The sequence below is a fragment of the Pantherophis guttatus genome, chromosome 2 (assembly GCF_059756535.1).
Source record: "Pantherophis guttatus breed Tessera chromosome 2, ASM5975653v1, whole genome shotgun sequence".
NCBI classification, from domain to species: Eukaryota; Metazoa; Chordata; class Lepidosauria; order Squamata; family Colubridae; genus Pantherophis; species Pantherophis guttatus.
Genome location: NC_142064.1, coordinates 215,477,192 through 215,505,077, shown reverse-complemented (window position 1 = coordinate 215,505,077; position 27,886 = coordinate 215,477,192). Strand labels below are relative to the sequence as shown.

The 27,886-nt window shown below is 36.8% G+C and overlaps 1 protein-coding gene across 1 annotated transcript in view; it reads right to left on the bottom strand.

The window, feature by feature from the left end:
- Positions 1 to 27,886, bottom strand: part of ATG7 (autophagy related 7) — a 94,783-nt gene that overhangs the window by 39,241 nt on the left and 27,656 nt on the right. Inside the window, exons 16-17 of the mRNA XM_034438287.3 lie at positions 26,442 to 26,522; positions 1,170 to 1,292 (exon numbers count right to left, since the gene is read on the bottom strand). Of these exons, the coding sequence (XP_034294178.2) occupies positions 1,170 to 1,292; positions 26,442 to 26,522 (204 nt within the window). The remainder of the gene's footprint in view (positions 1 to 1,169; positions 1,293 to 26,441; positions 26,523 to 27,886) is intronic.

Here is a 27,886-nt window from a genome sequence, read left to right as displayed (position 1 = left end):
GGGATATCTGAGGATACATTTTTATGTTTTGCATAGGTTGAAAATAAATGTATTAAGAGTTGAATCTGTATATTCCTACCTGACAGATTAAGGTCAAGATTAGGGACATCCAAAAAGAATACAGGGTATTCTTAAATATGATGTAATCATATTTAATAACCTCATAAAATCAATATATTTGATCTATCAATTATTCATTTTGTTAATAAGGGCAACACAACTAAATAACATGATTTTTTTCCCTTACACAGACAGCTGTTACAAAGTTAATGCATTTAGGATGCACCTTGATTATGTAAAGGAAACACAGAGTGTGCCACGCTAGCTGAGTTATTACTTACATTGTGCACTTGGAATACATGGGAATGCATGGGGCGCGGGGCAGTGCACACAAACAAAGATAACATGATGCTTTTGAGATGAAAAAATGAAAATTTTGTGTTTTCTCTGCAAAAAAAATATATGCCTCCATCAATATTCTCTGGAAGCTTGACAACAACATTGCACTACGTACACTGATGGCTACAGATGAATGGACAATAGGTAAATTATGAAGACACAATATAGTTCAATTTCTGGAGTTACAAACTTGTAATATAGAGTCTATTGGAGTTTGGTGGCTAATACATTTAAATAGGATAGATAATATATTGTCAGTTCTTAAAATAAATTAGCATTTGCAAAACTGAAAACAAAAATAAATTTCTTTTTTATCCTATAACAATTATTTTGATAGTAGTTAATAATTAAAATGCCACATTTTACCATAATAATAGCACCAGCAAATTTTTCCTTCAGTCATACCTTATATTCACTCCCATATTGATTGACTCATTGAATATTTGCCATCAAGTTGTTTTCAACTCCTAATGACATCATAGATAGATGACTCCGTATATGTAGAATTAAATAGAAACTGTTTACTATGTAACTTTAAAATAATAGTGAACTGAATCCACTGTGGGCGGTGGATATATGGTTTAATAATCTGATGGAGTTTTAAGGGAAAGTGAGTTCTAACTGCTGCATGAATCTGATTCATGCAAATTATGTGAAAATAATCAGTAAAAAAAACCTCCACCCATTTGTTACTAATTAATGAAGCTGAACAGCAATAACTTGTTATTATAAATCTTACTCTTATTTTCTTTTGTTTGAAGAAACCTTACCTCAGCAGCTTGGGTCTCCTGATGCAACAAAGTCAGACCTGTAAGATCTTCTAAGAACGAATGGGAAGAATTAAAAACCTTTGCTAGGAAATTAAAGCCTTCTCTTTCATACTGGTCAAGAACCTGTCAAAAGAAAGCACAAGGGACAATATTATTTCTTGGTAGTTATACAAGGACCAGAGTTTTTGAATATGACTCTTAATATAAATTTACAAGGATAAGGAATTGCAGCTTCCTATTTACAACAACAAATATTTGTGTTTCTGCTAACAGAATCACGGAAGTTCTTTTTTATACCATTTAAATAAACGGTGGTATGAATCCCAAGATTTTTCACTTCAGCTTAAACAAAAACAAAAAAAAAAAAAGACACACACACACACACATTCACATTCTTTGTATATGATCACTACATTAACATTCAGTCATATTTTGGTGGTTATTCATATTCATTTCAAGATTATTAGCAGTTTGGACAATAACAATCTTTACTTCCCTGTTTCTTTAGGTCTGGCATTGCTAAAATCATGAATTATGAGGAATTTTCCCTTTAACAGAAACCATTCATTAAAAAAAAAAAAACAACCAGAAAATGAAACCTCCCAGCATATTCACATCAATGAATGGGAGTTTTTTCTTTTTAAGCGGAGGATACAAAGAAGATACTCTGAGATTTTTATATTATCAGTTAAGTTCTAGAGACAAATCCAATGCTATTTGCCTATTTTGTAATATGTTATAGGTTCTGTATTGGGCTTCTAATCATATGTATTCATAGCAAGAATAGAGAGACAACAAAACCAAGTAAACACAAATAAGTTAATAGTTATCTGTATGAATTGCTACTGAAATATTCTAAAGCAGAGTGAAACAAAATGTAAATATTGAATTAAGAAAATGTTACAGTAAGGTTGTACTGTAACATTTTCTTATCTGCAACTGGTAGCAGGGTATATTCATTTTCTTGTGGAGTTACAGAAATAAACATGTAAAAGTACAGGATGAATCAGGACATGGCTAATGCTGACTTAATTGTGATATTTATTCTCTGTTTTATCTTAATTTTCACAATGGATAGACATTTCTTAAAAGCATATGCCGGTAATAAGCCTAATATAAGACTGGTCTCTTTTAATACTCTTTTGCTACGCTCTCATTAAATCTGGTTTTTTTCCCCAGAACACCCCCTTCCACCAAGGATTTCTCATGATAAGTACAGAGCCTGTTAGATAACAAACTACTGCTTACTACCCCTTCCAGGACAAGCAAAATACAATCAAAGTAGTTTTATCACAATAGCCATCCATTTCTCCTCAGAGAGCAGAGCCAGCAGTACGGTAAGTGCTCTTCCAAAGATAGAACACAGACTGCTCTTATCTGCAGACAGACAGACACAGATACACACACACACACACACACACACACAGAGTTTAAGTTTGAATTTGGCAGAAACAAGAGAATTATGAGGGACAATATAAATTAGGCCTTCATTAAAACATTTGTCTTCAGAAAAGCCTTGAAAGTGATTATTAAAAAGATTGTGCACATACATTCCAAGCAACAAAGACTTTTAGGGGGGAATTAAGGTAAGGACCTTAGGAAAATATAACTTTCATTTTCAAAGATCCAAGAAATGAATGATAGAATAAGAACAAATGGCTCTCTATGACTGCTGGAGGTAATATTTGGATTTTATTTATTTATTTATTTATTTATTTATTTATTTATTTATTTATTTATTTATTTATTTATTTATTAATTAAGAGTATTTTCTGCCTGTCTCAACTTGGACTATTCTAGACAGTTTATAAGGCATATAATTTATGACTGCATTAAATTGAAAACTCTTTGAGGAATGTTTAGCAAGAATAAATTGGGCAACCTTCACCCACAATTCCTGTCAAACTGAGTGCCTCATAAGCTAAAGCAGGGTGTCAAACTCGATTATGTCACATGATGTCACATGTGTCACGTTTTTTGCCTTTGCAGAGCTGGGGTGGGCATTGCCTGCGTGTGATGCATCTGGCCCGGAGGCCGCCAGTTTGACACCCCTGGGCTAAAGGATATATACAAATGACAAAAATAAATAAAAGGGAGGTTGTAACCTGTCTGTTCCTTTCTTGATATTATTTTGGTACATGTTACACAGAAACAATAATTCTACATAGTTACTAGAGGTCACGGCAAAATGTAGGTAACAACAGGTAAAGACAGATGCACAGTTGCTGAAAAACTCTACAGCCACCCATCATAAGGAGAAATGCCTTCTTGAACAGAAATGTTCAGATCTTTAGCATCTTATCCAAAAGCAGGAAATCTGACTTGAACTCTGAAGATGTATATAAACACAATGAAAAAAAATTGAAAAGGAAAAATGGAATAATGTCAAGCTCGGATTCAGTATCACCTCTCTCTTTATGGTGAAGTAATACTGCAAGGCGATCAAACCAGTCAGTCCTAGAAGAGATCAACCCTGACTGCTCTTTAGAAGGCCAGATCTTGAAGATGAAACTCAAATACTTTGGCCAGTTAATGAGAAGGAAGGACTCACTGGAGAAGGGCCTAATGCTGGGAAAGATTGAGGGCAAAAGAAGAAAGGGACGGCAGAGAATGAGGTGGCTGGATGGAGTCACTGAAGCAGCCGGTGTGAGCTTAAATGGTCTCCGGGGGATGGTAGAGGACAGGAAGGCCTGGAGGAAAGTTGTCCATGGCGTTGCGATGGGTCGGATACGACTTCGCAACTAACAAGTAATATCTTAAGAGCTTAAACAATTATTCTCAGGAGATCCTGTAATATCCATTGTCCCATGAGGCTTCCTGGTGCTCTGGAATCTAGTCATACTTAAAATCATTTCATTTCATTTCATACAAATGAGGTTTCAAATATGATTTGATTCCTGCATACTGAACCTAACTGATAATTTCACTGGAAGTAATTGCATATCAACTGCCCTCACAAATGAACGTCAGTGTTCCTCCTGACATCTTGCTGAGTAAATATTCCTAAAAGACTATAGTTGTCTGAATGTATTTTTCTTGCAGCAGGTGTTCATAGGCCTGTTTGGTTTATGCGATAAATGCATTCAGTTGATTATTGTTCTCTGGAGCTTTTTTCCCCTCCTCTCTCTCTCTCTCTCTTTAAAAACTTTACTGAGTATGATCAGGGTCAAGGAAGACTTTCTTGGGAATATAACACGGGTCCATCAGCTTCTTTGCTAGTGTCAAAAGCAACCAATGCATGGATTCTAATGGATGCTTATAAAATCTGAACTTTTGCACTGAATAATTTCCTTGATATTTGAGGCAATGAAAATTTCATCCTACAGATCTCTTCAATAGATATAGATATAGATATACCATTTGCCTAGACTATTTGCCCACTCCTGGCCTAGACTATTGAGCACATCCTTCCATAACTATAAAAATTGTCAGGATGAAGATGAATGGAAGGCACAGCCATAGAGATCTACAAAGTAAAGTGCAGAAGAGGGATGGATTTTGTTTATGTAGCAGACTCCCACAGAACTGTCTGATGTAATCTAGACAGAGAGGCAATAAACTGCCTTGGGAAGCATTGAATACCTTTCAAAAGGTGAGATGCTTGAGTTTGTTCATGTGCTATGATGCTTCACACATCAGATGCAGTGGTGGACTGAAAACATTGTAATTAAGATTGCCAATGACAGCACAAACCTATCCTGCTACATTTGAGTAGACTACTGAAAAATCAAGACGATAATGGATGTGCCATCCTACTCATTAGTAGACTAAAGGAATAGAACCCTTCTGAAGGAATAGCAGATGACAACATCAGAGACTAGGGAAGTATCAGAAATATAATCTTTAGGTATTGATTTTTCATAAAATTACAAATGAATATGATTCCAGATGTATGTATGTATGTATGTATGTATGTATGTATGTATGTATGTATGTATGTATTTCTCTTTAGCCAGGTTCTTCCTACATAAACCATAAACATAAAGGCCTACAAAAAGAAAAAAAAACAAATACTGTACCTTTACAGGGAGGATACATGGGATGAGGGTGTGGCTAACTGATGAGGACTAATAAGTCTGAAATAGATCTATCTTAGTCTCCTTAGTCTCCCAATGGGCAGCAGGGTGCTTGCCGGCTGCCTGAAAAAAGCCTAGAAACTAGTGGATTGTGATTTCACTGAACTAGGAAGAACCTGGCTAAAGAGAAATACATATACATATACATATACATATACATATACATATACATATACATATACATATACATATATACATATACATATACACATACTTATTCATCTCAATATCTATAAAAATATCTGGGCAACATTATTTGATATGAAAAATATAGTCTCTTTTATGAGGTTTGAACACTGTATTCAAATAAACTAAAAGCTCTGTTGTATGGAGAAAAAATTATTTTTACTGAAGTATAGAAACAATGTTGGGCAGTAGGCAATAAAATAAACATCCCACAATTTTGAACTATTTTTCTTTTTGACCTAGTTGGACTCAGACAGTATAGGGTTATTAGAGCAATTTCCTCAGTGCCAACAATGGGGCAGCTGAAATCTGAGAACCCTCTATGAGTTGGAAAATTCAGAGACAGGAGAGCAGCCAGACAATTTGGTATGTAGGACATAGTAGGAGGCTTGGAAGAATACAACGAATATATAATAACTTCAAAAGTTGCCACTCTAACAGCTTACTCCTGGAGAGCGACTTGAAAATAAGTAGAATGAGTAGAATGAATGCAATGGACCTGTTAGTGGGGACAGGACAATGACTGTGCCTTTCACCAAGGTTTAAAAAAATAAAAAGCAATCATTTATGCCTATCTGAGAAGAAAGTCTGCTCCAGAAGTGAAACAGAATCTTAGGGCCATAACTTGGTCCTCCATCACATGATTGGAAGATAAGATGTCTTCATGAACTGTAAAGAGTTTTGAAGGAAGCTGAGATAAGATTAAAGGAAGTATGTAAAAAAAAAAAACCCAGGCAAATCATTAATGGCCACTAAAAATTAACTGAAGGTGAGAATTGTGCTTAGTCACATGACATGTTTGAATAGTGAGGCTCCTAAACCCTAGCCTAGAAGGTTTCCAAACAAGGCCAAGTAAACATGTGTGTGTGAATAATAAAGATTCTGATATTACAAATATGCTTACTGTTATAATTGTATAATAATAATAAAATACTAAAGATTTCTGTCATTTTCAAGAGCAACCTATAAAATTATCAGTAGTCTTTACTCAGGCTTGTAATTGAACTATGATTCCAGTTACACAAAATACAGATTAATTGTATTAACTAGAAACAAGCTGCATTACCTAATAATTATAGCAATTAGTAGAGACAGAGGGGCTAGTTTGCTCATAGCATATCGTCTGCACTTACATGCTGTGCCCAAACATGGCTTGTTTTTAATATAATTTGTCAAACATGCTATAGGATGTATTCACATAATACGATTGTAAATCCAGTTTAACTGAAAACCATGAGCAGCATGCCTGAAAACAACTTCGATTGCCTTTTTCCCAGCAAGTGTATGAAAATCTGGTCAGAAGGATGCCATATAAACATGACAGTGTTTCAGATCATCAATCATACAGAAAAAACCAAATCACAGAGCAATGTACGAACCCCTCCAACTGAACATGCCAAAAATTTCCAACTATTTTCACAATAGTTATATTCACTTGGCATTTCATTAAAGAATCACACTAACTATACCCTCCCTAGTCAAATATCTATCAGACCCAAGTTGTGTTGGTATTTATTATAGCTGCAAATGTGCACACAATCAATAATAATAGCAATCAAAAATTAAAGCTTATGAAATAAACAGTTGGCCAGGTGCAAACAGGAAAAAGGGAGGGAAAGAAGATGGGTTTGTGCTGAAATACTTGGGTACTTTACAGACCAAAAGCAAGCAATGGCATCATTTTTGGCTGTACTTCTCTAGCATGTGGATTTAGAACTGTCTCATTTTCCTGTAATTACTATTTTAAATAAAAACAACCGATGAATAGAAGAAAATGCTCTCAGATGATGCAGCTATGAAAACTTGTTATTAATCCATTTCTAAGAAAGCCGGAATTTTTGATATGTATAAGAGAATCTGCAGCAATAGTGAAAGTATTTTGCCGATTCCTGATGCTTACAAGAATGCTCTGAAATGTCAATTCCTGGCTGAGAGGTAAGGCAGATTACTTCCGTGCTGTGATTGATGTCAACCAAAAACAGCTGCCTACTGTATGGCATGTTCTGAAAACTAATTTGCCAAGTAATTGACACTTCTCTCCATCTCATTTCCACTTTTGGAATGCAAAACACTTTATATGTTTCAAATATCATTCATTTGTGTCATTCTGGCTTGCTGTGTTCCCGAGAGAGCCATATGCTGGCTCCATTTCCTGGCATGGGCATTCAATTCATTATTCCTATGGAAAAAAGAGATTCATGCCATCCACGGTGGATAGATTAAGAAAATACAGCCCTTAGGCAGGAATTTTGCTTTTACTCAACCTTTCCAGGCTTGGGACCCAGTGCATTGTTTATTGTTTTCATCATAATCATGGCAAAGACATCATTCCCTTATATTTTCCTCTCCATTCAGCGTAAAATGGATAAGCCAAAGTATGAGAACCAGAATTACAGCCAATCAAGGCAGAAGAATTATTCAACCATAACAAATAGGAACCAATTGTGTAACAAACATTCAAATTTAATTAAAAATGTGATCTATTTCAGCTTGGTTTTATTGAAGATAATGACAAGCAGTTGTTGAATGGGCTCACAAATCATTTTACCATGGTGTGATTTAATTGTGATATGTTGAAGAAGCCTGATTCATACACAACATTCAACTATAAATCATGTATTGCAAGTACATATTACTCTACACATGTAGGAGAGGGAGAGGCAGAGTCTGGAGGTGCAGTCAAGAGAGGAATTAGTCTAGAGTCACTATGTTCCCACAAGCAGTTCAAATCTAGCCCCTCTTGAATTCCATTAACTCTTGTCTACTGTAATGCCAATTTAGTACTGAACGTTTTACTAGATTCTTTTGTATAAGTTTGATAAATAAATCAGCTTAACTGGAACTTAATGCATGGTCCTGGTTCTTTGCACCTGACAATGTTCAAAGGGAAACAAACTACAATATGGCTTCATGGACGATTGTAACTTACTAAAGCATGCCACTGCATCCTACCAACAGGTAAAAGTTTATAATTATATTTCTGCAAGTTGGCCTTGGAAGCCACTTAGGAATTATGGCTATCCTTGGCAGCCATGGGTCTATCCAAGATCATCTCAGGTCCGACCCAGGACAGCGGCCACACACCAAATATGATCTTCTTGTTAGGGCAATGGGAACATGCCCTGATGGGGGAATGTTTCCATTTCCCCCTAGTCATGGGGGAAGATCACACCCTTCTGTCATGGTCATGGTCAGATCACACCCTTCTGTCCTTCAGATTCTCTTACGCTGTTCCCCTCTGCAGGGAGGCTAGACCCATTTGTGTGGTCTGTCCCTGCCAACTGATGGCCCCGAGTAGGATTCAGAGGAAATTGGGGCTATCCCAGGGGCCTTGCTGCATGGTCCTGCCGAATTCTTGGTGATGTCCTGAAACCAGAGGGTGGCTGAGGATTTGAACAGGATTATGCCTGTGCTGTCTCTCTTGACCCATTGCTCCTCATCCTCCCAGTGATTCACTGGGAGGAGTTTTTGGGTTCTGAAAAGGGTTAAAAGACATCTACAGCACCACTGCAGGAAAATGCAGTGATGGTCATGGAATCATGACTCCAACCTGACATGACTCAGAGCCGCTATCAAGGCTTATCTTGTGGCAGTAAGAGTGGCAAAATGTTACTATTTCTCCATCTTTATTGCATCCTCAGAATGTTGCCCAGCAGTCCTGTTCTGGATCACTTAAGCCTTCTTGGGTCAGGAGGGTTTGGATGTTCATGTTCAGAGGAATTTGCTCAATACCTGATGAATCACTTGGATTCGTTCCCAATTAGAACGTGGTGCAAATTCATCTGACATGCCTGGAATGGATATTGTCTAGTTATCTGGGATCAATTCAATCAGGTTGGACCTCATGAAGTGTATAGGGCCCTCAATGCTGTCAGTGCAACTACTTGATTCCTGTCCCTCCTGGTTGGTGAAAGCCTCCAAGATGGTGACCGCCAGGATGGTTAAAGCAGTGATTAATTCCTCACTGTAGGAGATGTTCCCGGGGCCTTTTAAGGAAGCCTTTGTTTCCCTTCTACTTAAAAAAGCATCTTGGATCACACCTGCCTGGACAATTTTTATCCAGTCTCTCATATTCCCTTCCTAGGGAATGTAGTAGGAAAAGTGGTTGCCTGGCAGGGGGTCCTGGATGAAATGAATTACCTGTATTGCTTTCATCTAGGATTCGGCTGTTATGGGATGGAAACAGCATTGGTCACAATTGTTGATGATCTTTGGTGAGAGTAAGATAGGAGTAGTGCAATAATTCTTGCTCTTCTTGATCTCTCAGTGCCCTTCAATACCATCAACCATGGCACCCATTTGGGCCAGCTACAGTGGACTGGAGGCACACTTTTGCACTGGTTTGGCTCCTTTTTCCAAAGTTGGTCCTAATCAGTGTTACTAGGATGTGAGAGATCCAGTCCATAGCCAGTCCTCTGTGGTATGCTGCAAGGCTCAGTACTCTCTCCACTGGAGAGCCTTTGTGGAACTTCATGTTGTGTGCCAGTTGTGTCCCTTCCTGGATCAGGAGTCCCTGCACTCAATCACTTAAGTCATTTCACCCTGGAATTAATACAATGAGTTCTACATGGGGCTACCCTTGAAGAGAATGTTATAAAATAAAATAAAATAATAAAATAAAATAAAATAAAATAAAATAAAATAAAATAAAATAAAATAAAATAAAATAAAATAAAATAAAATAAAATAAAATAAAATAAAATAAAATAAAATAAAAAATTTGGCAGCTACAACTGTTGCAGAATGCAGCGGCTGGAGCACTTCTTGAGACACACACACCCCAGACTGGCCCATGTTACACCGCTGTTCTGCAAGCTGTATTGGCTGCCAGTTTGCTTCCAGGTGCAATTCAAGATGCTGATTATTAGCTTTAAACCCCTGTATGGCATGGGTATAGGCTATGTGAGGAACCATCTCACCCAATGGGATTGGCACGCCCCACCCTTACCGACAGAGCGCATTCTATGGACCCTGTCAGCCAAGGAATTCTGGCACGTGGGGTCCAGGAGAAGAGACTTCTCTGCCATGGTTCCTGTCCTTTGGAACATCATAACTCCTGAGGTGAGGTCTGCACCAACCCTCCTGACCTTCATAAGGGCCTGAAGACTTCTGCCAGCAGGCCTGGGGCCCCAACGTGTGGTATCACTCTGGAGATGGCTAGTAGATTGAGAGAAGATCTCATCTCCACTCATGGTCTTCTTGGTCCTTGCTCCTACATGATTTTTTTTCATGATAAATTTTTGGTATAACTATGATTACTGTTATTACCATTTTATCATTTAAAGTTTCTGGTTTTAATGTTTGTAAATCATTCAGAGTCACCTATGGATGAGATTGGCAGCACAAAGAACCAACCAACCAACAAAAAATAATTTTGTATTAATCTAAAAAAGTGTTATCTTACAGCAATGGCTAGTTTACTTGTGAATTCTTCTCTATGTCTTTGACAGTATACTTGGGAAGGCTGGTAAATTGCGGCAGGTTCAAAAGCTACAATTTTCAAAATCACAATACAAAGTAGCTGCACCGTTCAATACCTCATTTGAAGAACACATTCATATGAGACCTCAGGCCATACATATGGATTAGCAAACACATCAGGGCATGCTGAAGATTTCTGAGGAATTCTCAAAAATGGCCAATCATTCCAGAAAACTGCAAATGCTCCAAGTCCTCTCTATAAGGATTCTCCAGAATGAGGCAGTCAAACTTTTCTTCTGATTATTACTGATTACTCCTGCAGCAGTAGTAAATTAACTGGGATGGCTTTTTGGCATGTGTATCAGACCCAAATGCCGGGTTCTAGGCCAGGATTGGGTAATTCACATTCCCCAAGATATCTGAGTCCAGGCTGTTGAAGAATGGCATCAAAATATAATTATCAGAGTCATAATTCTTATTATTTCCTTCTAACACGATACTTACTCAGAATAACAGCAACCACCCACCTCATGCCCAAAGGAAAATGAGACATAAAAATACATTTGCCTCCATTAATATATTCCTCCAACATTAAAAGTCATTATTCGGAGGGGAAAAAACCCTTTTCAGTTGAGTATAGTAACAATTAAAGCCTCTGCTGTACCTAAAACACTTATTTGGCACTGAATCGTCTCTGAATCTTCCTATGCCCCCCACCCCCCAAAAAAACAGGTCTAAAATTTTAGCTTTACCCCAATGGTGATATCACCACTGGCCATGCTCTACGAGTCAGAAATACTTTTTAAAATAATACTCCCTAGCCATAAAGTGGTTGTTCATCAATGGTCTAAAGCAGGGGTGTCAAGCTCAATTTCATTGAGGGCCACATCAGGGGTTGTGTTTTGGAGGGCCGGGGGGGGAGTGGTGGGGTGTGTCCGGGGATGGGCGTGGCCATGGTGGGTGTGAACAGACACTAAACAAATGGTTTTAAGTCAGGAACTCCCATTGACTCACAGAGCTGTTTGGAGAAATTTTCAGGTAAAGATGAAAGGAATGTTTACCTGGATTTTTTAACTAATCTTTTAAAAATTCCAAAGAGGATTTTGTATTTGGGATAGTAATTGCTACATTTCACTTTCAAATATTGTTCACCTATAAAACACTTTCAGATTCTTTTCCTTAAGAGAAGTAATAAAACCTCACGTGGGAGGGTGGTCAGGCATTACTGTAGTAAATTAATTTTTACTTTTTTTAAACCTCCTCATGGCTTCAGTTAGTCCTTCTAACTCAGCCTTTCTTGAGGGTTTTGAGTGCATTGGCTGACTTCACAGCCAATGCACAACTCATTGGAGCAATGAAGAATAATGAATTTCTTTAGGGTATACAGTAAATGCCAAGGGTTGATGATACCATTCAAAAGGTAGATCTTACCATATAACTGCTCATTACATTGTGCGAGCCCCCCACCCCCTGTGGCCCCTTTTTGTTTGGCCGAGTGCTGCAGCAGGCCATGGAGGCTGAAAACAGCCCATTTTGGGGTTCTTTGATATTTCCAGACCGGACCCGCGGGTCAGATCTAAGAAGCCTGGGGCCTGGATGCAGCCCGGGGGCCTTGACTTTGACACCACTGATCTAAAGGCATTATGAGCATAAGATACCACAGAAGGAAGTGGCAATGGTGGCAGATTGGGGCAACCTCTAAGCCTATTGACCCAAATTATACATCTACATTACATTTTTGTGGATGAATACATGTGATTTTTAAATTCAAGAATTCATTTTATTATTGTAAACTCCTCTACATTCCATTACTTTCTACATGTTCAAATTTAGAAAATAACTGTTCACATTTCCAATTTTAATCTTGAACTCCATTCACACATCAAATTGTTAAGATTTCATACTAGGCATAATTGGATAATTCTCTCTTAGCTCAGAATTCCCATGTAAACTCTAAAAGGTTAGATAATTAATTTTACTGCAAAGAATCATCTGTCAAGAATTTCTGTATCTAATAGCATACAAGAAATCTTCCCACCCACCAATCCCACATGCTGCCTTTCAAGTCCCAAAAAGCTTTTTTTTTCTTAGCCATCATGTTTGTAAAATGGCTTCCTCTTTCATGATAATCAGGGGCTCTCATCTCACCAATTCAACTCAAATTCAGTACTGAATAATACAATAATCTTATGAAGACATTTTACATTTTTATTGAAATAAAATGTTCCGCAAAGATTGATATTTAGCTACCTTTGCTACTGCTCACAGGGCATGCAACCAAATACTTCTGTAGAAACTATCCACAAAATAGCCTCGGTCAAACAGAATACATGGGATGCAGCCCCTTGAAGGACTGCAATGAGCCTATAGGACAAAGAAAGATAGAAAATTGAAGCAAAACCAGTCTTTTTGAAAGATGCTGAATTCTGCCACATGCCTGGGAGTGGAAGAAAACTCTGTATTTAGTGGTACATTCTTGGCGGCCTTATCTTGACATTCAAGCCCAGAACATCTCTTTCTTCCAAGATTTAAAAATGTAAGTTTTTTGAAAGTGGAAGCAAGCTTTGAAATGGTGGCAGTAAATTATTGGCTTAGACTTCTATGAAAAAAAAAATCCGAGTTATGGAAATTCAATAAAGAACTGTGAAAATAAAACACTAAATGATAAGAATCAGTATTAAAATCCACAGACAATAATGTATGACATTAATCATACACACTAAATTACATTAACGGGTAATCCTCAGGTTATGGTGGCAATTGGGACCAGATTGATATCACTAAAAAGTGTGATGTTATATAACCACATGACTTATTGACAAGCCTGAGAGTCTTGGTTGCTGTTGTAAGCTCAACACCTGTGGTTTGTTAAATGGGAAGTAATGGGAATCCAAGGTGAGGAGCATGGAGATGCTACAGAGGAGTGGTGGCGGCGGTGGAAGAGGTCCTGGAGGTATAGCGCAGGCCATGTTTGAATCCAGGGAGGGCCAGTGCAGGCTGCATGTAAGTGGGGAGAGATCGGAGGATGGACAGCATGGTGGGTTATGAACATAGGAAGGCCAGGGGCCAGACAGCACAGCACGACCATAGCAAAGCCTAGGGATAGACTATGCAGCATGAGCATAAGAAGTCCAGGGTAGATGTAATCACATTACTAAAGGAACACCATGATAGCTGGAAATTTGAGGAACCTCTTATAAGTACCTCTCATTTAGCGCTATCACAACCTCAAACAGTAAGCAAGAATTACATGTAATGTGCCAAACTGATGGGAGAAATCCTTAGGGAGCAACAAGTTTTTGGTTCACAAGTAGAGATTTACTAAAAAGTTAATCAATGAAAAAGGGAGCCATACACTAACATACAAACAACATATCCCGCAATATTTTGCGGTCAACAGAACTAACCCACTGGAGGATTTTCCCTTCCCCCCTGCATACCCCACAAGGCTGTCCAGAGACAATTTGGGACACCTGGGTGACATGTAGGGGAGATCAATTCAATAACCAGCTATCCATGCATGTGACATGCCACCTGTTAACTTTAGTGTCACCATCACATTTTGCGGAACAAATTCTACGGTTAACTGTGCTATCTAATATTTCCCTTTATCCGTTTTTAGACTTTTCTGATTATAAATGCTTGTATTATGACAAGATACCTATATCCATTCTCTATATCATGTAGAAACTAATCTATAGTAAGTATCTCAAATGATTTAGAATTTTTCTTTTAAGGGAGTTTTTTCAGCTTCAGAATATTTTGTTTGCCTTTTTTTAAAGCTCTGAACTATGGCTTTTCAGATACTGGAATGAAACTGATTTTGCAAGATCTGGAAAATAAGCTGCATATTAACAAATACTTCTCAAATTTGGCAGTAATTTCACAAGAGGATTAGTGCCATCAGAGACTACACTAGTAAAATTAAAGTTTAGAAAGTTTCTCAATTACTTGGGAAATTTCCACGCACAATGCCAGAAACAATTTCACAGCAATCTAAAAATTATTTACAACCATTCTGCATACATTGCATCAAGAGACACTGTTTTTTATGATTTTAGGCAAACCTTTTACCATAAGCTATCACTCAAGAGTAAGCTCATATTCAAATAAACATACCAAAATGATTAACAATTACAATAAGAGCACAGGTATCTCACCATTCAACAGAACTGAAAAAGAGAATAACTCTTATAGTTGACATCAGTCTGCAGCATTTAATATATTACAGTTGTTGTTCTTGGCTGATTCCTTTAATTGGAGCTATTTCATATTGTTTCATTGGTCTGTATTGCTATATCCTGCTTTAAGGTTATTTTTAATGAAAATCAGGCTATTCTTTTTATAAGTAAATTAACTATAATCGTATACAAATGTGTTCATCCTTTAATAGTATTTCATAAGTAATGTCTTTTTCAAGTGGTTTCATCCTTAGTGACAACATGGACATGTACTTTTCATGGTAGTAATATGGAAGGGAGTTCTTCCAGAATGCTTTTTGACTAACCTGACTAGCCTGCAGTCTTGTTCCCATCTGTCTAACATTTAGCTAGGTTTGAAGCTGCTTAGCTTTTCTAGCTAATCTAAGAGCTGCTACCTAGCTGAGTTTCCTAAAATGTATAACTCTTTTCCTCCTTCTTGAATTTCAAGGCAGGACACACACCATTTTTCTCCATAAATACTTATCCCACTCAGATCTATATAAATGATCAAGGCTTCTGTTGCTTATGCTATGAGCTCAGGCTTGCAAAACCAGAACAGGCAGACTGAATAATTGACAAGCTACGAATCCTTAATTTGAGTCACAATTGTTCCTTTAAAATATATATTAACTTGGAATGTATCTATTATGTGTCTGAAGTTAACTAATTGCAAATTTATCGTTTTATTTGCATGGGTTCAGTAGAAAGCCCTTTGAAGCTGAAATAAAGGAAATGTGGGCCCTTAGGGTTGAATCAGACCCACCTCTAAGTACTTCAGTTATGAGGTAACCGCACCTGTGAATGAACAGTGACTGGAAAAAATAGGTCTCCCTGCTGCTACCAGCCTTTCACTACAAAGCAGTTTCTCCTTTCCATAGCAGGAGGGGATTGAAGAGAAAATCTTCACCCTACCCTGAATCTGGCTAAACACCAAAGGGGAAACCAAACAACCAAACAAAAAATTGATAGTCAGTAGCTTAGCCAAGCTGAGACACATGCTAAAAGGCAATTGGCTCATTCCAGTATTTGAACAAAAATCAACTTTATTAAAGGTACCTACCATGTTTTTCCAAAAATAAGACCCTGTCTTATATTTTTTTGAACCCTGAAATAAGCGCTTGGCCTTATTTTCAGGGAGGTCTTATTATTTTGGGGCGCATTGAGCAAGATGGGACTCCTTTTGCCATCTTACCTGATTTCCAGCTCTGTCTCCCTAACCTAACCAGAGGAAATGGCAGGGACCGGCTGCGCATGGATTTAAATATTTTCAGGGATGGCTTATTTTAGCACATGTACTCAAAAGCCCGATTGGGCTTATTATCAGGGGATGCCTTATTTTAAGGGAAACAGGGTAAATAGGGTTCGTCATACAACACACAGGGTAAAATGATAAAATAAAATTTAAAAAAAAACCTTCACACAATTCTAACCAAAACCAAACCCCTCAATTTCTAAGGAGGTTACTCCTTCATCCCAGACTCCAGCCGATTCTTTCACAAATGCCATACCGATACTTTCCATCAAACCCTGACAGAACCTCCTTCTTTTCCCTTCTTGGTTCTCAGGAGTCAGATGACTCCCTCTGGACACAGCAGGCAGGTCTCTGATTGCCAGTTGCGTCCTATTACAATAGCTTATAATAAACAAATGTAAATGCTTATTATACTAAGATAAAATAAACACAAAAAGTTATCATAAGGAAAGTGACAGAAACATCTAGTTATACCAAATATGCAAGACCTATTTTTTAAAAAATATTTTTTTCAGGGGAAAAAAATCTATAGGATTTGTTTGCATTAAAGTATTCAAAATTTCTTCTTTGGAACAAATGTCCAGGCTTGAGTTTTCTTTTCTCGGGATTATAAAATATTTTTTGTTACTTTAACTTTCAATATTGTATCTTAAATACTAATTGACCATGTTTCCTTTTTATATAGTATGAATAATTTTTACACTTATTGCATGCTGCTGCTCAACATTATATTGAACTATTTATAAACATTTAGAAAATAAAATCATAAATATGATTTTATAAATATGAAATATAATCTATATAATCGCCAGCTATTCCAATTTCAAAGACATAGATTTTAAAATAGACAATCTTCCTCCTCCAAGAAACTACCTCAAAGCATGCTTGAACTTTATCAGGTTCAAATAAGATGGCTAAGGGAAAACAATTTTGAGAAGATTGTTCCATAACTGAGATAATTATAGCCTTGAAACTTGCTCTACTTTTAACACGTCAAATTGCATCTTTATGTATATATTGTAATACCACAAAATGTTTGCGTTGAACACTATTTATTTCAAATAGTAAGGAGACCATGGATGTAAGGAAACATTTAAACAGATTCATCCGCTTTGATATAACCCAAACCAGAAAAACGTAGAAAATAAGTGTTCCGAAACAGAATCAGTGGTTTTGTGGTTAAGGTACGAGGCTAGTAACAGGGGGACTGCAAGTTCTAATCCCGCTTTAGGCATGAAAGCTAGCTCATTTTTTTGGGTCAGTCACTCTCAGCCCAACTCACCTCATAGGGTTGCTATTCTGTGAAAAATAGGAGGAGGTAAGAGTATTACCAGTACCTATGTTTGGCATCTGGAGTTATTTACAGGTGGAATATAAATAAACAAAACAAAAACAGCAGACTTTCAAACTTTTTTGCTGGTGCTGCTCATTAAAATAGCCTGTAATTGCATTTTTAATAGCCATTTTATAATACAGGTAGTCCAATCAATCTTTATTTATTGATTAGCCCTTGGGCCATATCAAAGTGCAGCGCTCCAGAAACAATTATTACAAAAGTTTGGTAGAAACAATTTAAAATGAAATTGGAATAGGAATAAAACCCGATTTAAAATGAAATTAGAGTGAAATACGATCTAGAATGAAATCAGAATAGAATGCAATAATTTGAAACACAAATTAAATATGATTAAAATTATATTACAATATCACCCCTGCATCTACTCAATCAGTCTTAAAACTACTATTGATCTTTCCTTCAATCTACCACATTCTGCTGCACCAACTTTGATACAGATAGTCCTCAGTTTATGACAATAATGGATCCCAAAATTCATGTTGTTACGTGAGAAAATTGTTAAGTGAGTGTTGCCCCATTTTATGACTTTTCTTGCCACTTTTGTTAAGTAATTTAACAGTTGTTAAATTACCAACATACTGTAGCTGTTAAGTGAATCTGGTTTCCCATTGACTTTGCTTGTCAAAAGATCACAAAAGGGGATCACATGACTCCGGGATATTGCAACTGTCATAAATGTGAGTCAGTTGTCAAATATACACATGTAAATCACATGACCATGGGGATGCTACAACAGTTGTAAGTGTGGAAAATGGTCATAAGTCACTTTTTTCTGTGCCGCTGTAACTTCAAATGGTCACTTAATGAACTGTTTATAAGTAAAGGACTACCTGTATAAAAAATATCTCTATACCCTAAATGCTACTGTCTTTTTGTGAACTACTGAACTGAAGAAAGGATCATATTGGGAAGTCCTTGAGCGCCTTCAGTTAAGAAACAAAAGTCCATATTCAGAAAGAAACTTACAATAAAAGCCAATTAAGATTTAATGACAACTTCAGCTTTAATGGTTTAAGACAGTGTTTATCCTCTCCTTGCACTGTTCACTTTAAAGCTGTCACATAGTTTTCTGTTTCAAACCAGACAGAAGAGAAAATTAGAACATTACATCAACTCTGCAATGTAACTGATTAGCACTGTAACTGATTATTATAAAACTATAATTATATAAAAACTGATGGTTATAAAAGGATAAATGACAGAGGGAATACAGATGTATAACCACAATAGAATAACCTCTTATGTTCAGAACATCATTACAAACAAAAGTCTCATCAACTTCACAGCTATTCTCAACTTCTCCGGTAAAAATCAATTTCTGCTCAAAAGATCTGCATATTCAGTCAATTTTTTTTTCCTTTCTCTTCTATACCCCCAAAGTAGGATTTCCTCTTTCTTGTAGTTATAATTCTTCTCTAAATTATTGAGTTACATCACAAAAAATATCCTATTATTGTCTTGCAGACATATGTAAGTTGTAAACAATGACTTTCTTGTTAAAGATTAATGATCTGAACACTAGGTTTCCAAAGCCTGAAAATTAAAACTTTTTCTCCAACTTTAATTAAAGAGAATTAGATTACATGTTCATAACAATGCGATGCTTTAAATATTCCCAAAAAGGTTTATCAAAGGAACTATACTTGTGGCTTTAAAAAGAAGAAAGGGAAAGAAGGGGATTTATTTTCTTCTCTCTATGCTTCAAAGTTTTTCTAAGAAAGCCTTCAGTGACAAATTGCTTCATAGTTATGTGGAAATGAAGGTACAGGAGAAAGCCAAAAGAATCAAACTCTCCACCCCAGGTTTTTAACCCTGGTAATTTATATCTCTGTATACTTGCCAATAATATAAATGACTATCTAATTCACACATCTGAAAGCTTTTAAAAACCTCAGAACATAAAAGATTTTTTTTAAAGAAAGAGCATTAGTAATTTAAGTTCTCAAAGGCAAAAATGTGTTACTCATTTACTCAACACAGGATTCTCAATTTAAGAGGTTTTCTAAACTACCAGCCTTCCATTTCCCAAGACACAATGGCATGAATGTATAATTCTACATTGTCTTTACCTTTCTCTGTTAATATCCAAAGTGTCATAAGCAAGGTCGCATCTACATTTTTGCTGACGTACTATTTTCAAAATTTCAGTATCATTACCTCCCAGCTGGCCAAAGCTTGAGTATCCACAAATGTGAGTTTCCTTCATCCGTCCCACTCAAAAAAGAAAAACAGTGGTATCCCCATTCATCTTATCATATATATATATATATATATATATATATATATATATATATATATATATCTACATTGACATCTATCTGTACATATTGGGTACATTTGTAGAACTGTGGGGGAGAAATATCTTTCAAGAAGCAGTGATGACAGAAAATCAGGCAAAACACAAACCAACATTGCTAGATACAGCACCTCCATGACCCAGCTAACACAGCCATTCCGAGCAGCTGCAAATTATGCTGAAACCCAAATACCAAACCCCTGGTTAAGTGGCAGCAAAATTTGTGCTATTGTGCATTAATCTTCCTGCACAGTGAGGGCGGGTGTGTGTGTGTCAGAATGTAGGAATAATTATTATTAAAAAAGATACACAACTAAAATTTCCATGAAGTAAGCATTAAATCTGTACAACAGAGAAGGCAAGAAGATTTATTGCATCTGCCCTGATTTCGGACAGGAATTAAATGCTGAGGATGCAAACCTTTGGTAGTGGTAGCGAAATATCAGTCTTTAGGGCTGTCACAGAAGAGATTCCTACTTAGGTAACACCGGCACCATTGTGAATCTCAAAAGAAAAAAACCAGATTCTCATTATTCGGGGAAGTACAGAAGAAGGGATAAAGAGACACCAGGCCTCATATAGGATGGCTTCTGAAGACTGCCCGCAAGTCGAACCTCTACTGACAAGCTAAAAGGCAAGCTAGAATTCTTCCAATTATTAATTGCAGCTACCAATAGCTGGCATCTAAAGTCTTGTTGTGTATTGTATTTATAAATGGAGGTTTCACTGACTTCCCTTTCTCTTTGCAGCTCCCTAAATCTTTTCAGGAACAGATTTTTGGAAATAAAAATCATATCTGGTGTGAGAGATTACAATTTGAGGGAGCAAATGTAAATTCAAGGGGAAACTGACATTCAGACCAATAAGAACATTTTGGTGGGGTTAAAGAAATATTAAAATGGCTCCTACTTCTGAAAATGAGTTCTGTAATGCTGAACCAATTCAATAAATATGGCCAATTTCTGCCAGACAGGTATACTGGCAAGAATTTATGGAAGAAAACAAAGATAAACCCACAGAATAGACTGCCAAAACAAATGACGGATTATGATACTGGTTATATATCACTAGGATCAGTGAAGAACATGCTGTGTTAAATCTGAAAAGACAATCATTTCAACACACATACATTTTTACACACACACACACGCACACAAATGTAAAAGCCAACATCAAGAAACAAGAGTATTGTATTTAGAAGTGTAAGAGCTAGACCCTTGAAATTGAGCACTGTATAAAAAAAGGAATCCTCCCAAAATAAGAGCAAAGGGCTGGCAAACATCCTGTTAAACTTTTAACTTTTAAAAGATGCTTAACTAATGGTTTTTCACTGTCATTTTAAAAAGCAAAATAAATCTGCCCTCCCTCCCTCCCCCTTCCTTCTCCTCCCTCCCTGAGAAATAGGAGAGAAAATTTAAAATCAGAATTAGTATTCAGATTAATCTTTAGGTACCTGAAACACTGGCCTACCTTGAATGAAACAAATGTCTTTCAACTCCATTTACTTTTATAAACCACTTAAAGAAGCACACGTACAGAATTGTCCTTTATTTATTAAATTTTTATCCTGCCTTTATTACTTTATATAAAGTAATCTTTACTTTAGAGCCAGAAGAATTTTAATAAGAAGCTGAGTTTTGAGCATGGAACATTTTTTCTGCTATGGGTGTGTGACGCAAATGAAGATAAATATAATTACAAGCCTGTATTAAAACAAGAGTTCCAAATATGTTTGAATGCCAACAACAAAAGCGTCAGCTTTATAAAGAGAACAATGAAGTCATTTCAATTGTTGGCATACAGGTGATAGAGAAAGGGGAAATGCTGCTGCTGCCCAAAAAAAAGGCAAACAAAAAGGGAGACATTCCTACTAGGAAATTTTTGTGAGGAACGAAAGGTTAATTTTTTTATATGTAATGAAATTTGAGGTTTGGACTGAGACAGCATCTGAAAGGACAATTCAAGTAAGAAGTCTTTGCAGATTTTCTGAAATACATTCTTTAGGGGACTCTTGGTTGCAAATCCAAATTACTAACAGGAAACCAGAATGAGACATATCAATGTAAATCCAAAGAGACAAAATAATTACTAGGGCCAATAAAAAGGCTAACTCTTCTTTGAATGTGTATCTATGAACTGGCAATCTCAGGTGACCCAGCATTCCTTCTAGCATCTAAAGATTAATGGGGTGTGGAGAAAGTGGATTGGGCCATGCCAGGGAGTGCATTAGGCATTTTAAGATGTGATTGTGAGAGCCTTCAGAAAGAGACTGCGGAGACTGGTATGTCCAGTCAAAGAACGCACATTGAACACAGATTAGTCATGTATAAGTGAGGGTGCTTGTTACATGCTTCTTTTACCCTAGAATGGTTTCTACTACCATTACTCTATCTGGGAAGTTGAGCTTATTTCTTAAGAAAGTACAGACAGTAAGAAAAATGACTGATGGAAGTATGCAAAAATTGTTACCTAGACAAGAGGGGCTGATTTTTTTTTTGAGAAAAAATATAGCATTCGACAGTGGCTCAGGCAGATACCTTTCTAATTCACTTGAGTATTTAGAAGCGAAAAGGAGGTACAGCATAGGCAGTTTTGCAATGTTTTGTTATTGTAGCCAATCTCTTGTTTTTAATTGTTGATTGGGAGCTGTCCAGAGTTTGATATAAAATGGGTGGCTATATAAATATATTAAATAAATAAATTTCTATCATTACATCATATCCCATAGTCTCTTGGCCCAAATGACCAACGAAACAGCCAAGTGTTTAGAACTTTAATGAAAAACTAACATGTTTGGAGCCATCCAGATTTTTTTGTGTGCAAAATATGTCTATCAGAACTACATGAACCATAAAGGCATCTTTACAAATAAATATGATGCTAGAAACTGTAGCTTTGTAAAAATGTTGGCTTCCCAGGTGGGTAGGCAGCTTGCCAAGGGCCAAGAGAGGCCACCTGCTTCCTTTCTATGTTCCTGTAGGAATAAATTGAAACTCACAAACCATTCCCTATAATTAAATGCATGATACTAGATGAAACTTCGTGCTGTCTTTTCACTAGTCAACTTTTCAGTCTTTCTTGTATGTTAATGAGGTTAAGTAGCTATGGGATCCAGTTCTTTCTATCAAATTGAATCCAGAGTTTACTATAGTGAACAGGATCAGTAATCTGGAAGACAGCTGCCTGACATTCCATTCAATGTGATATAACATCTAATGAGCATGGCAACTATGGAAGGCTACTGTCAAACTAAAATTAAGAACTTGGTTTCTTATAGGAGCCATTTCATAATTCCTCAATGGCTCCCTCCAAAGGTTAGAAACCCATCTGCTCCGAGAAGTTTGAAGCTTAACATCTAGTTTCAAAGACTAAAGACCTTTCAGGCATAAATACTGAAAATAATTAGGGTGAAACTGTGACAAATGCATTACAGGGATGAGATGGGGTGGAGGAATCCACAGAGAATCCAGATAAACAGATTACTAAATTCATCATTGTTTGTATCAGAAATCTCAATGCTTTGAAACAGTACAGATTTTATGCTACAAACTGGAGCAGGGCATGTAAATAACTGTTATGTTTCTACTGTAAAAAAATATGCGTACCCCTGAGCCAACCGTTTCAGCATAAAAGTAATTTAATATTATTACATGAAAAATGATCACTATGGAGTAATGTAGCTGTCAAAGCTCAAGTCATATTTTATTTTAAAAAAGGAACTTATTTATGTAAAACAGAACTCTTTTAAAAACACCACAGTAATAAGAAAAAAAAGTCACTTCTGTCTGTCCTTTCTTCCCAATGTTTCCACCATACTTGAAGCAGAAAAAAGATGTTCACACCATGGATGATGACATATAAGTCAAAATCAGGAATACCTGATTTTTTTTTTAGCAATGTGTACACATTAGTAATCAGCATGCTTGAAAATTAGGGCACAATGAGCATGATACTCCTTAGAGAGGAATAATCTGGGAAAATAACAATTTAACAAATACCAAGAGTCCTGCTGTATCAGACAAAAGACCATTTTAGCAGGTTGTTTTCCTCACTGGCCAATGAATGATTGTGGGAAGCCTAAAAACAGGCTAAGCTGCCCAAAGTTCTTTGCAACTATTGTTCTTCAGAAAGCAATATCCAAAGACATGTTACTTCCTGGAGATGATGTGGACCATAACTGAAGACCACTTCTGTTTTCTCCCTTAATTTCTCTACCCACCCCTTACCATCAATACAAAAAGGAAACTGTATTTCTAACTCTGCAAGATAGGAATTGGATCATAGTCCCCTTTGTGATAAAATTGAGTAAATTATCATCCTCCATGACTATTTAAATTCTTTCAACTATCCATAGATATTCAGGCATTTACTCCTTTGAAACAGTGCCCTGTGCCTAAATTTTGGATTTAGCAATGTGTATGCTACATCCCCAAGTTGACCCTAAATATATTCATAATGTGTCACAATGGGAAGTAAACATATTAAAAGTAGTAAACTATCATTACACTTCAACATAACTTAAATCTATGGGTTTTTTTTTTAACCTACCTAATTCTCACTTCTAATCCTGCTGCTCTTTGATCTACAACACATTTCACCAGAGGAATTTTTAGTAGATGAGTGGAGAAATTTCTATGGAAGAAATTCAAACTCTAACCAATTAATTTGGATGTCCTGATTAGATGTATTTTATGTGATTTCTTCAGGATCTATTAAATTGTGTAAAACTTATAAAGGAAATCAATCTGTAGTGTATTCATGTAAATTTTGTTCTGGTTGCAGAAGAACGAAAACTGAATTTCTCCTAGCCGACCTTAAGCCCCTCTAAGTTACGATGTGTAATTTAACTTAAAGGCAATTAATTTTCAGAGTAGTATGTGTTCATAGATGCAGTAAGATTATATTAAACTATTTGGTTCACAGATTGCCTCCTTACCTAATATGATACAAAGGATTTTAATAATCTGTCAATGTTTTCTCTGTGGACTCCCCACACACTAAAAACAAAAGATCAAAATCAAATAGGGAGGGTGGTTGTTCAGTTTGATTTTGTTGTTATTGTTTTGAAAGGCTAACCAAAGGATAATCACATTACAAATGTGACAAATATGATAAATCTTTGGTGCTGAAATGAAATATAGAAGGCTCTTCCTGCTCTAAAGAATACACCTGTTGTAATTGTCTGACATGCCATGATAGTACAGAGGGTTTTAGAGTCTGTCTAGCTCTGCTCTCAAGTCCGGCCATTTAAGGCATCTTCCACTATCTCTAATCGGTATATGAAGCTCCCTTCCTATGTGTGATAAAGGTTAGAAAATATGTCAAGGTGAGTTTTGCCTGATTTTATGATCTTTCTTGCCACAGATGTTAAGCAAATCACTGTAGTTGTTAAGTTAGTAACATGGTTGTTAAGTGAATCTGGCTTCCCCATTGATTTTGCTTGTCAGAAGGTTGCAAAAGTGATCACATGAATAGTGCAATCGTCATAAATACAATCCAGTTTTGTTCGTGTGACTATGGGGATCCTGCAAAAGTGTGAAAAATGGTCGTAAGTCACTTTTTTTCAGGGCTGTTGTAACTCTGAATGATCAATAAACAAATGGTTGTAAGTTGAGGACTACCTAAAGTTGATGAGAAGGAGCCCACATGACCACTCCTTCTTTCATCAGCAAGGAAGGAAGGAAGGAAAATGTTATGGAATGGATTCTTCCTATTCATGTCTACCTTTACCCGAGTGATACTTTTTGCACAGTTGAATACCCACTAATATGGAAGTGCAGTAATCTATCCACAAAAGAACAACTGTCTTAACTACAAGCAGTACCAGGCAACTGAAGGAAAGGGGAAGAGGAAGATATATTATCAAGTGGGACTTTTAAGTCAGAGGAGGCATAATCAATACATTCACGGCATCTGAGTTTAGAATGAGGTTTTGTTACAATGGACACTTTGGAAAACCTTCTTCTAGGAGATTGTGTGAATATGTCAAATATTTCTCTGAACACATTAGATCAGGATCCAATCTGAATCGGTCACTGGGACGAGAGGTTTTGTCTGAGCTTTCAGACTCGTGCTGGAGTCCATCTTCAGGGAACTTATGAGTGAAAGCATCAAGAATTATTTTATTCTGCATAAAACTTAGAAGTGATGAAAGACAGTATCTTTCCAGACACTCTGTACCGATACAAACATATTGCACTTGTTTGCTCATAAATCGCGTTGGAATTTTAATATTTGAACCAAAAATATCTAAAATTGTATTTGCTAAAAAGGATAGATGAGTATTCATGTCTGAGGAAATTCACATCTCAAAATCATCATCTAAACCTCTAAAGTTTGCATGCAAAATTGTACACAAAAACAAGCATACGGGAAACAATAAAAATAATTGTTTGTTACAGAACATTTTCTTCTGTACACACATATACACACACACACATACACAGAGAGAGAGAGAGCATGTACACAGATACAAAAGTTACCTTGGGTGAACAGGCAGTACACTTGTCAAACGCCAGACTGACAGGAAGAACATTATCAAATCTTGATAAAAAACCTCGGATCTGCCAAGACAAGGGATATATAGCAGCATTTTGAAATCAGCAGTATTACCCTGGCTAAATTTCTCAGGTCCCATGTAATTCAGAAAATGCAGACAACTTGTACAGATCTGATGATGAAAGAAGGCCTTTTCTACAGAAACTGAGGGCTTGGTTATTCAGGTCGGATGATTGCATGTAGTGTGATTTCTCTGTAGACAGATACACAGCACCACCTGGAGTATAAACCTCTTGCAGAAAGGGGCTGAAGGAGCAGTAAGGGAAAATGCTGTTACTATGTACCCACATGGTTAATTCTCAGAGAAAAAGGAAGCTTCCTTTCCTGCTGTTCAAAGCTAGCCAATTCTAAATATTACAGAACTATCAGTTTCAGGTCCTCCAATTTAATATGATGATACAATTTTGTTGCCCAATAAAGGATTCAATCTTTTTATTCCAGTCTGAATGGGTAAAATAGAAGCATCAATCAAGCAATTCCTTTCTCCTCGGTAGCCATATCGGGGGTGGGGGGGGGATTGAGGTGTCAAAAAGGTGGCCATAAATACATGACACAAGTTTTACCCGTACAGGGCTTGCAAAAAAGAGTCGGGAGTTTGATCATATGGTTGTGATCACCATCTCAACTTTTATGGTATGACCTCTGTACATTTTTTAACTTTGTTCTTACTTCCCCTATAAACTATGAAGACTCATTAATTATGAACAGCATTTCTACAGCATTTCTCTGAGCTATGGCTATGCTGATTTTGGCTCTGCTCTTGTTGGTACTGTTGGATTTAATTACAATTTGGGTCTTCTTTTGATTTTTGGAATATCTATTGCCCACAGCTGCAACCATGCGAGGTGAATAGCCATCTAATTAGTCCTCGACCTATGAACACAATTGGGATTGGAACTTCTGTCATTAAGCAATCCGACGGTTAAGTGCATTGCATTCAATTTTAGGAAACACCCCCCCCCTCCATCTTTTTTTGACAAGATCATTAAGCAAATCATTCTACTGATTCTGGCTTCCCCCATTGATTGCTTGTCAGAGGGTAGCTGGGAAGATTTCCAATGGTGATCATAAGACACCAGGTTTGTATCCAGGCTAAATATATGCGGGATGTCAAGAATAACTAAAGCCAGTGGTTTGGAATGTAGAGTAAAATGAGTTACACAACTCAGTCAAATATATTTTAGCCCAGGATCCTCTGTAAGCTAAAATTGATACTTAGGGATGGATAAAGCCTTGATGGTGCAGTGGTTAGAGTGCAGTACTGCAGGCTACTTCTGCTGCCTGCCTGCATTTTGGCAATTCAAATCTCACCCGGCTCAAGGTTGACTCAGCCTTCCATCCTTCCAAGGTCAGTAAAATGAGGACCCAA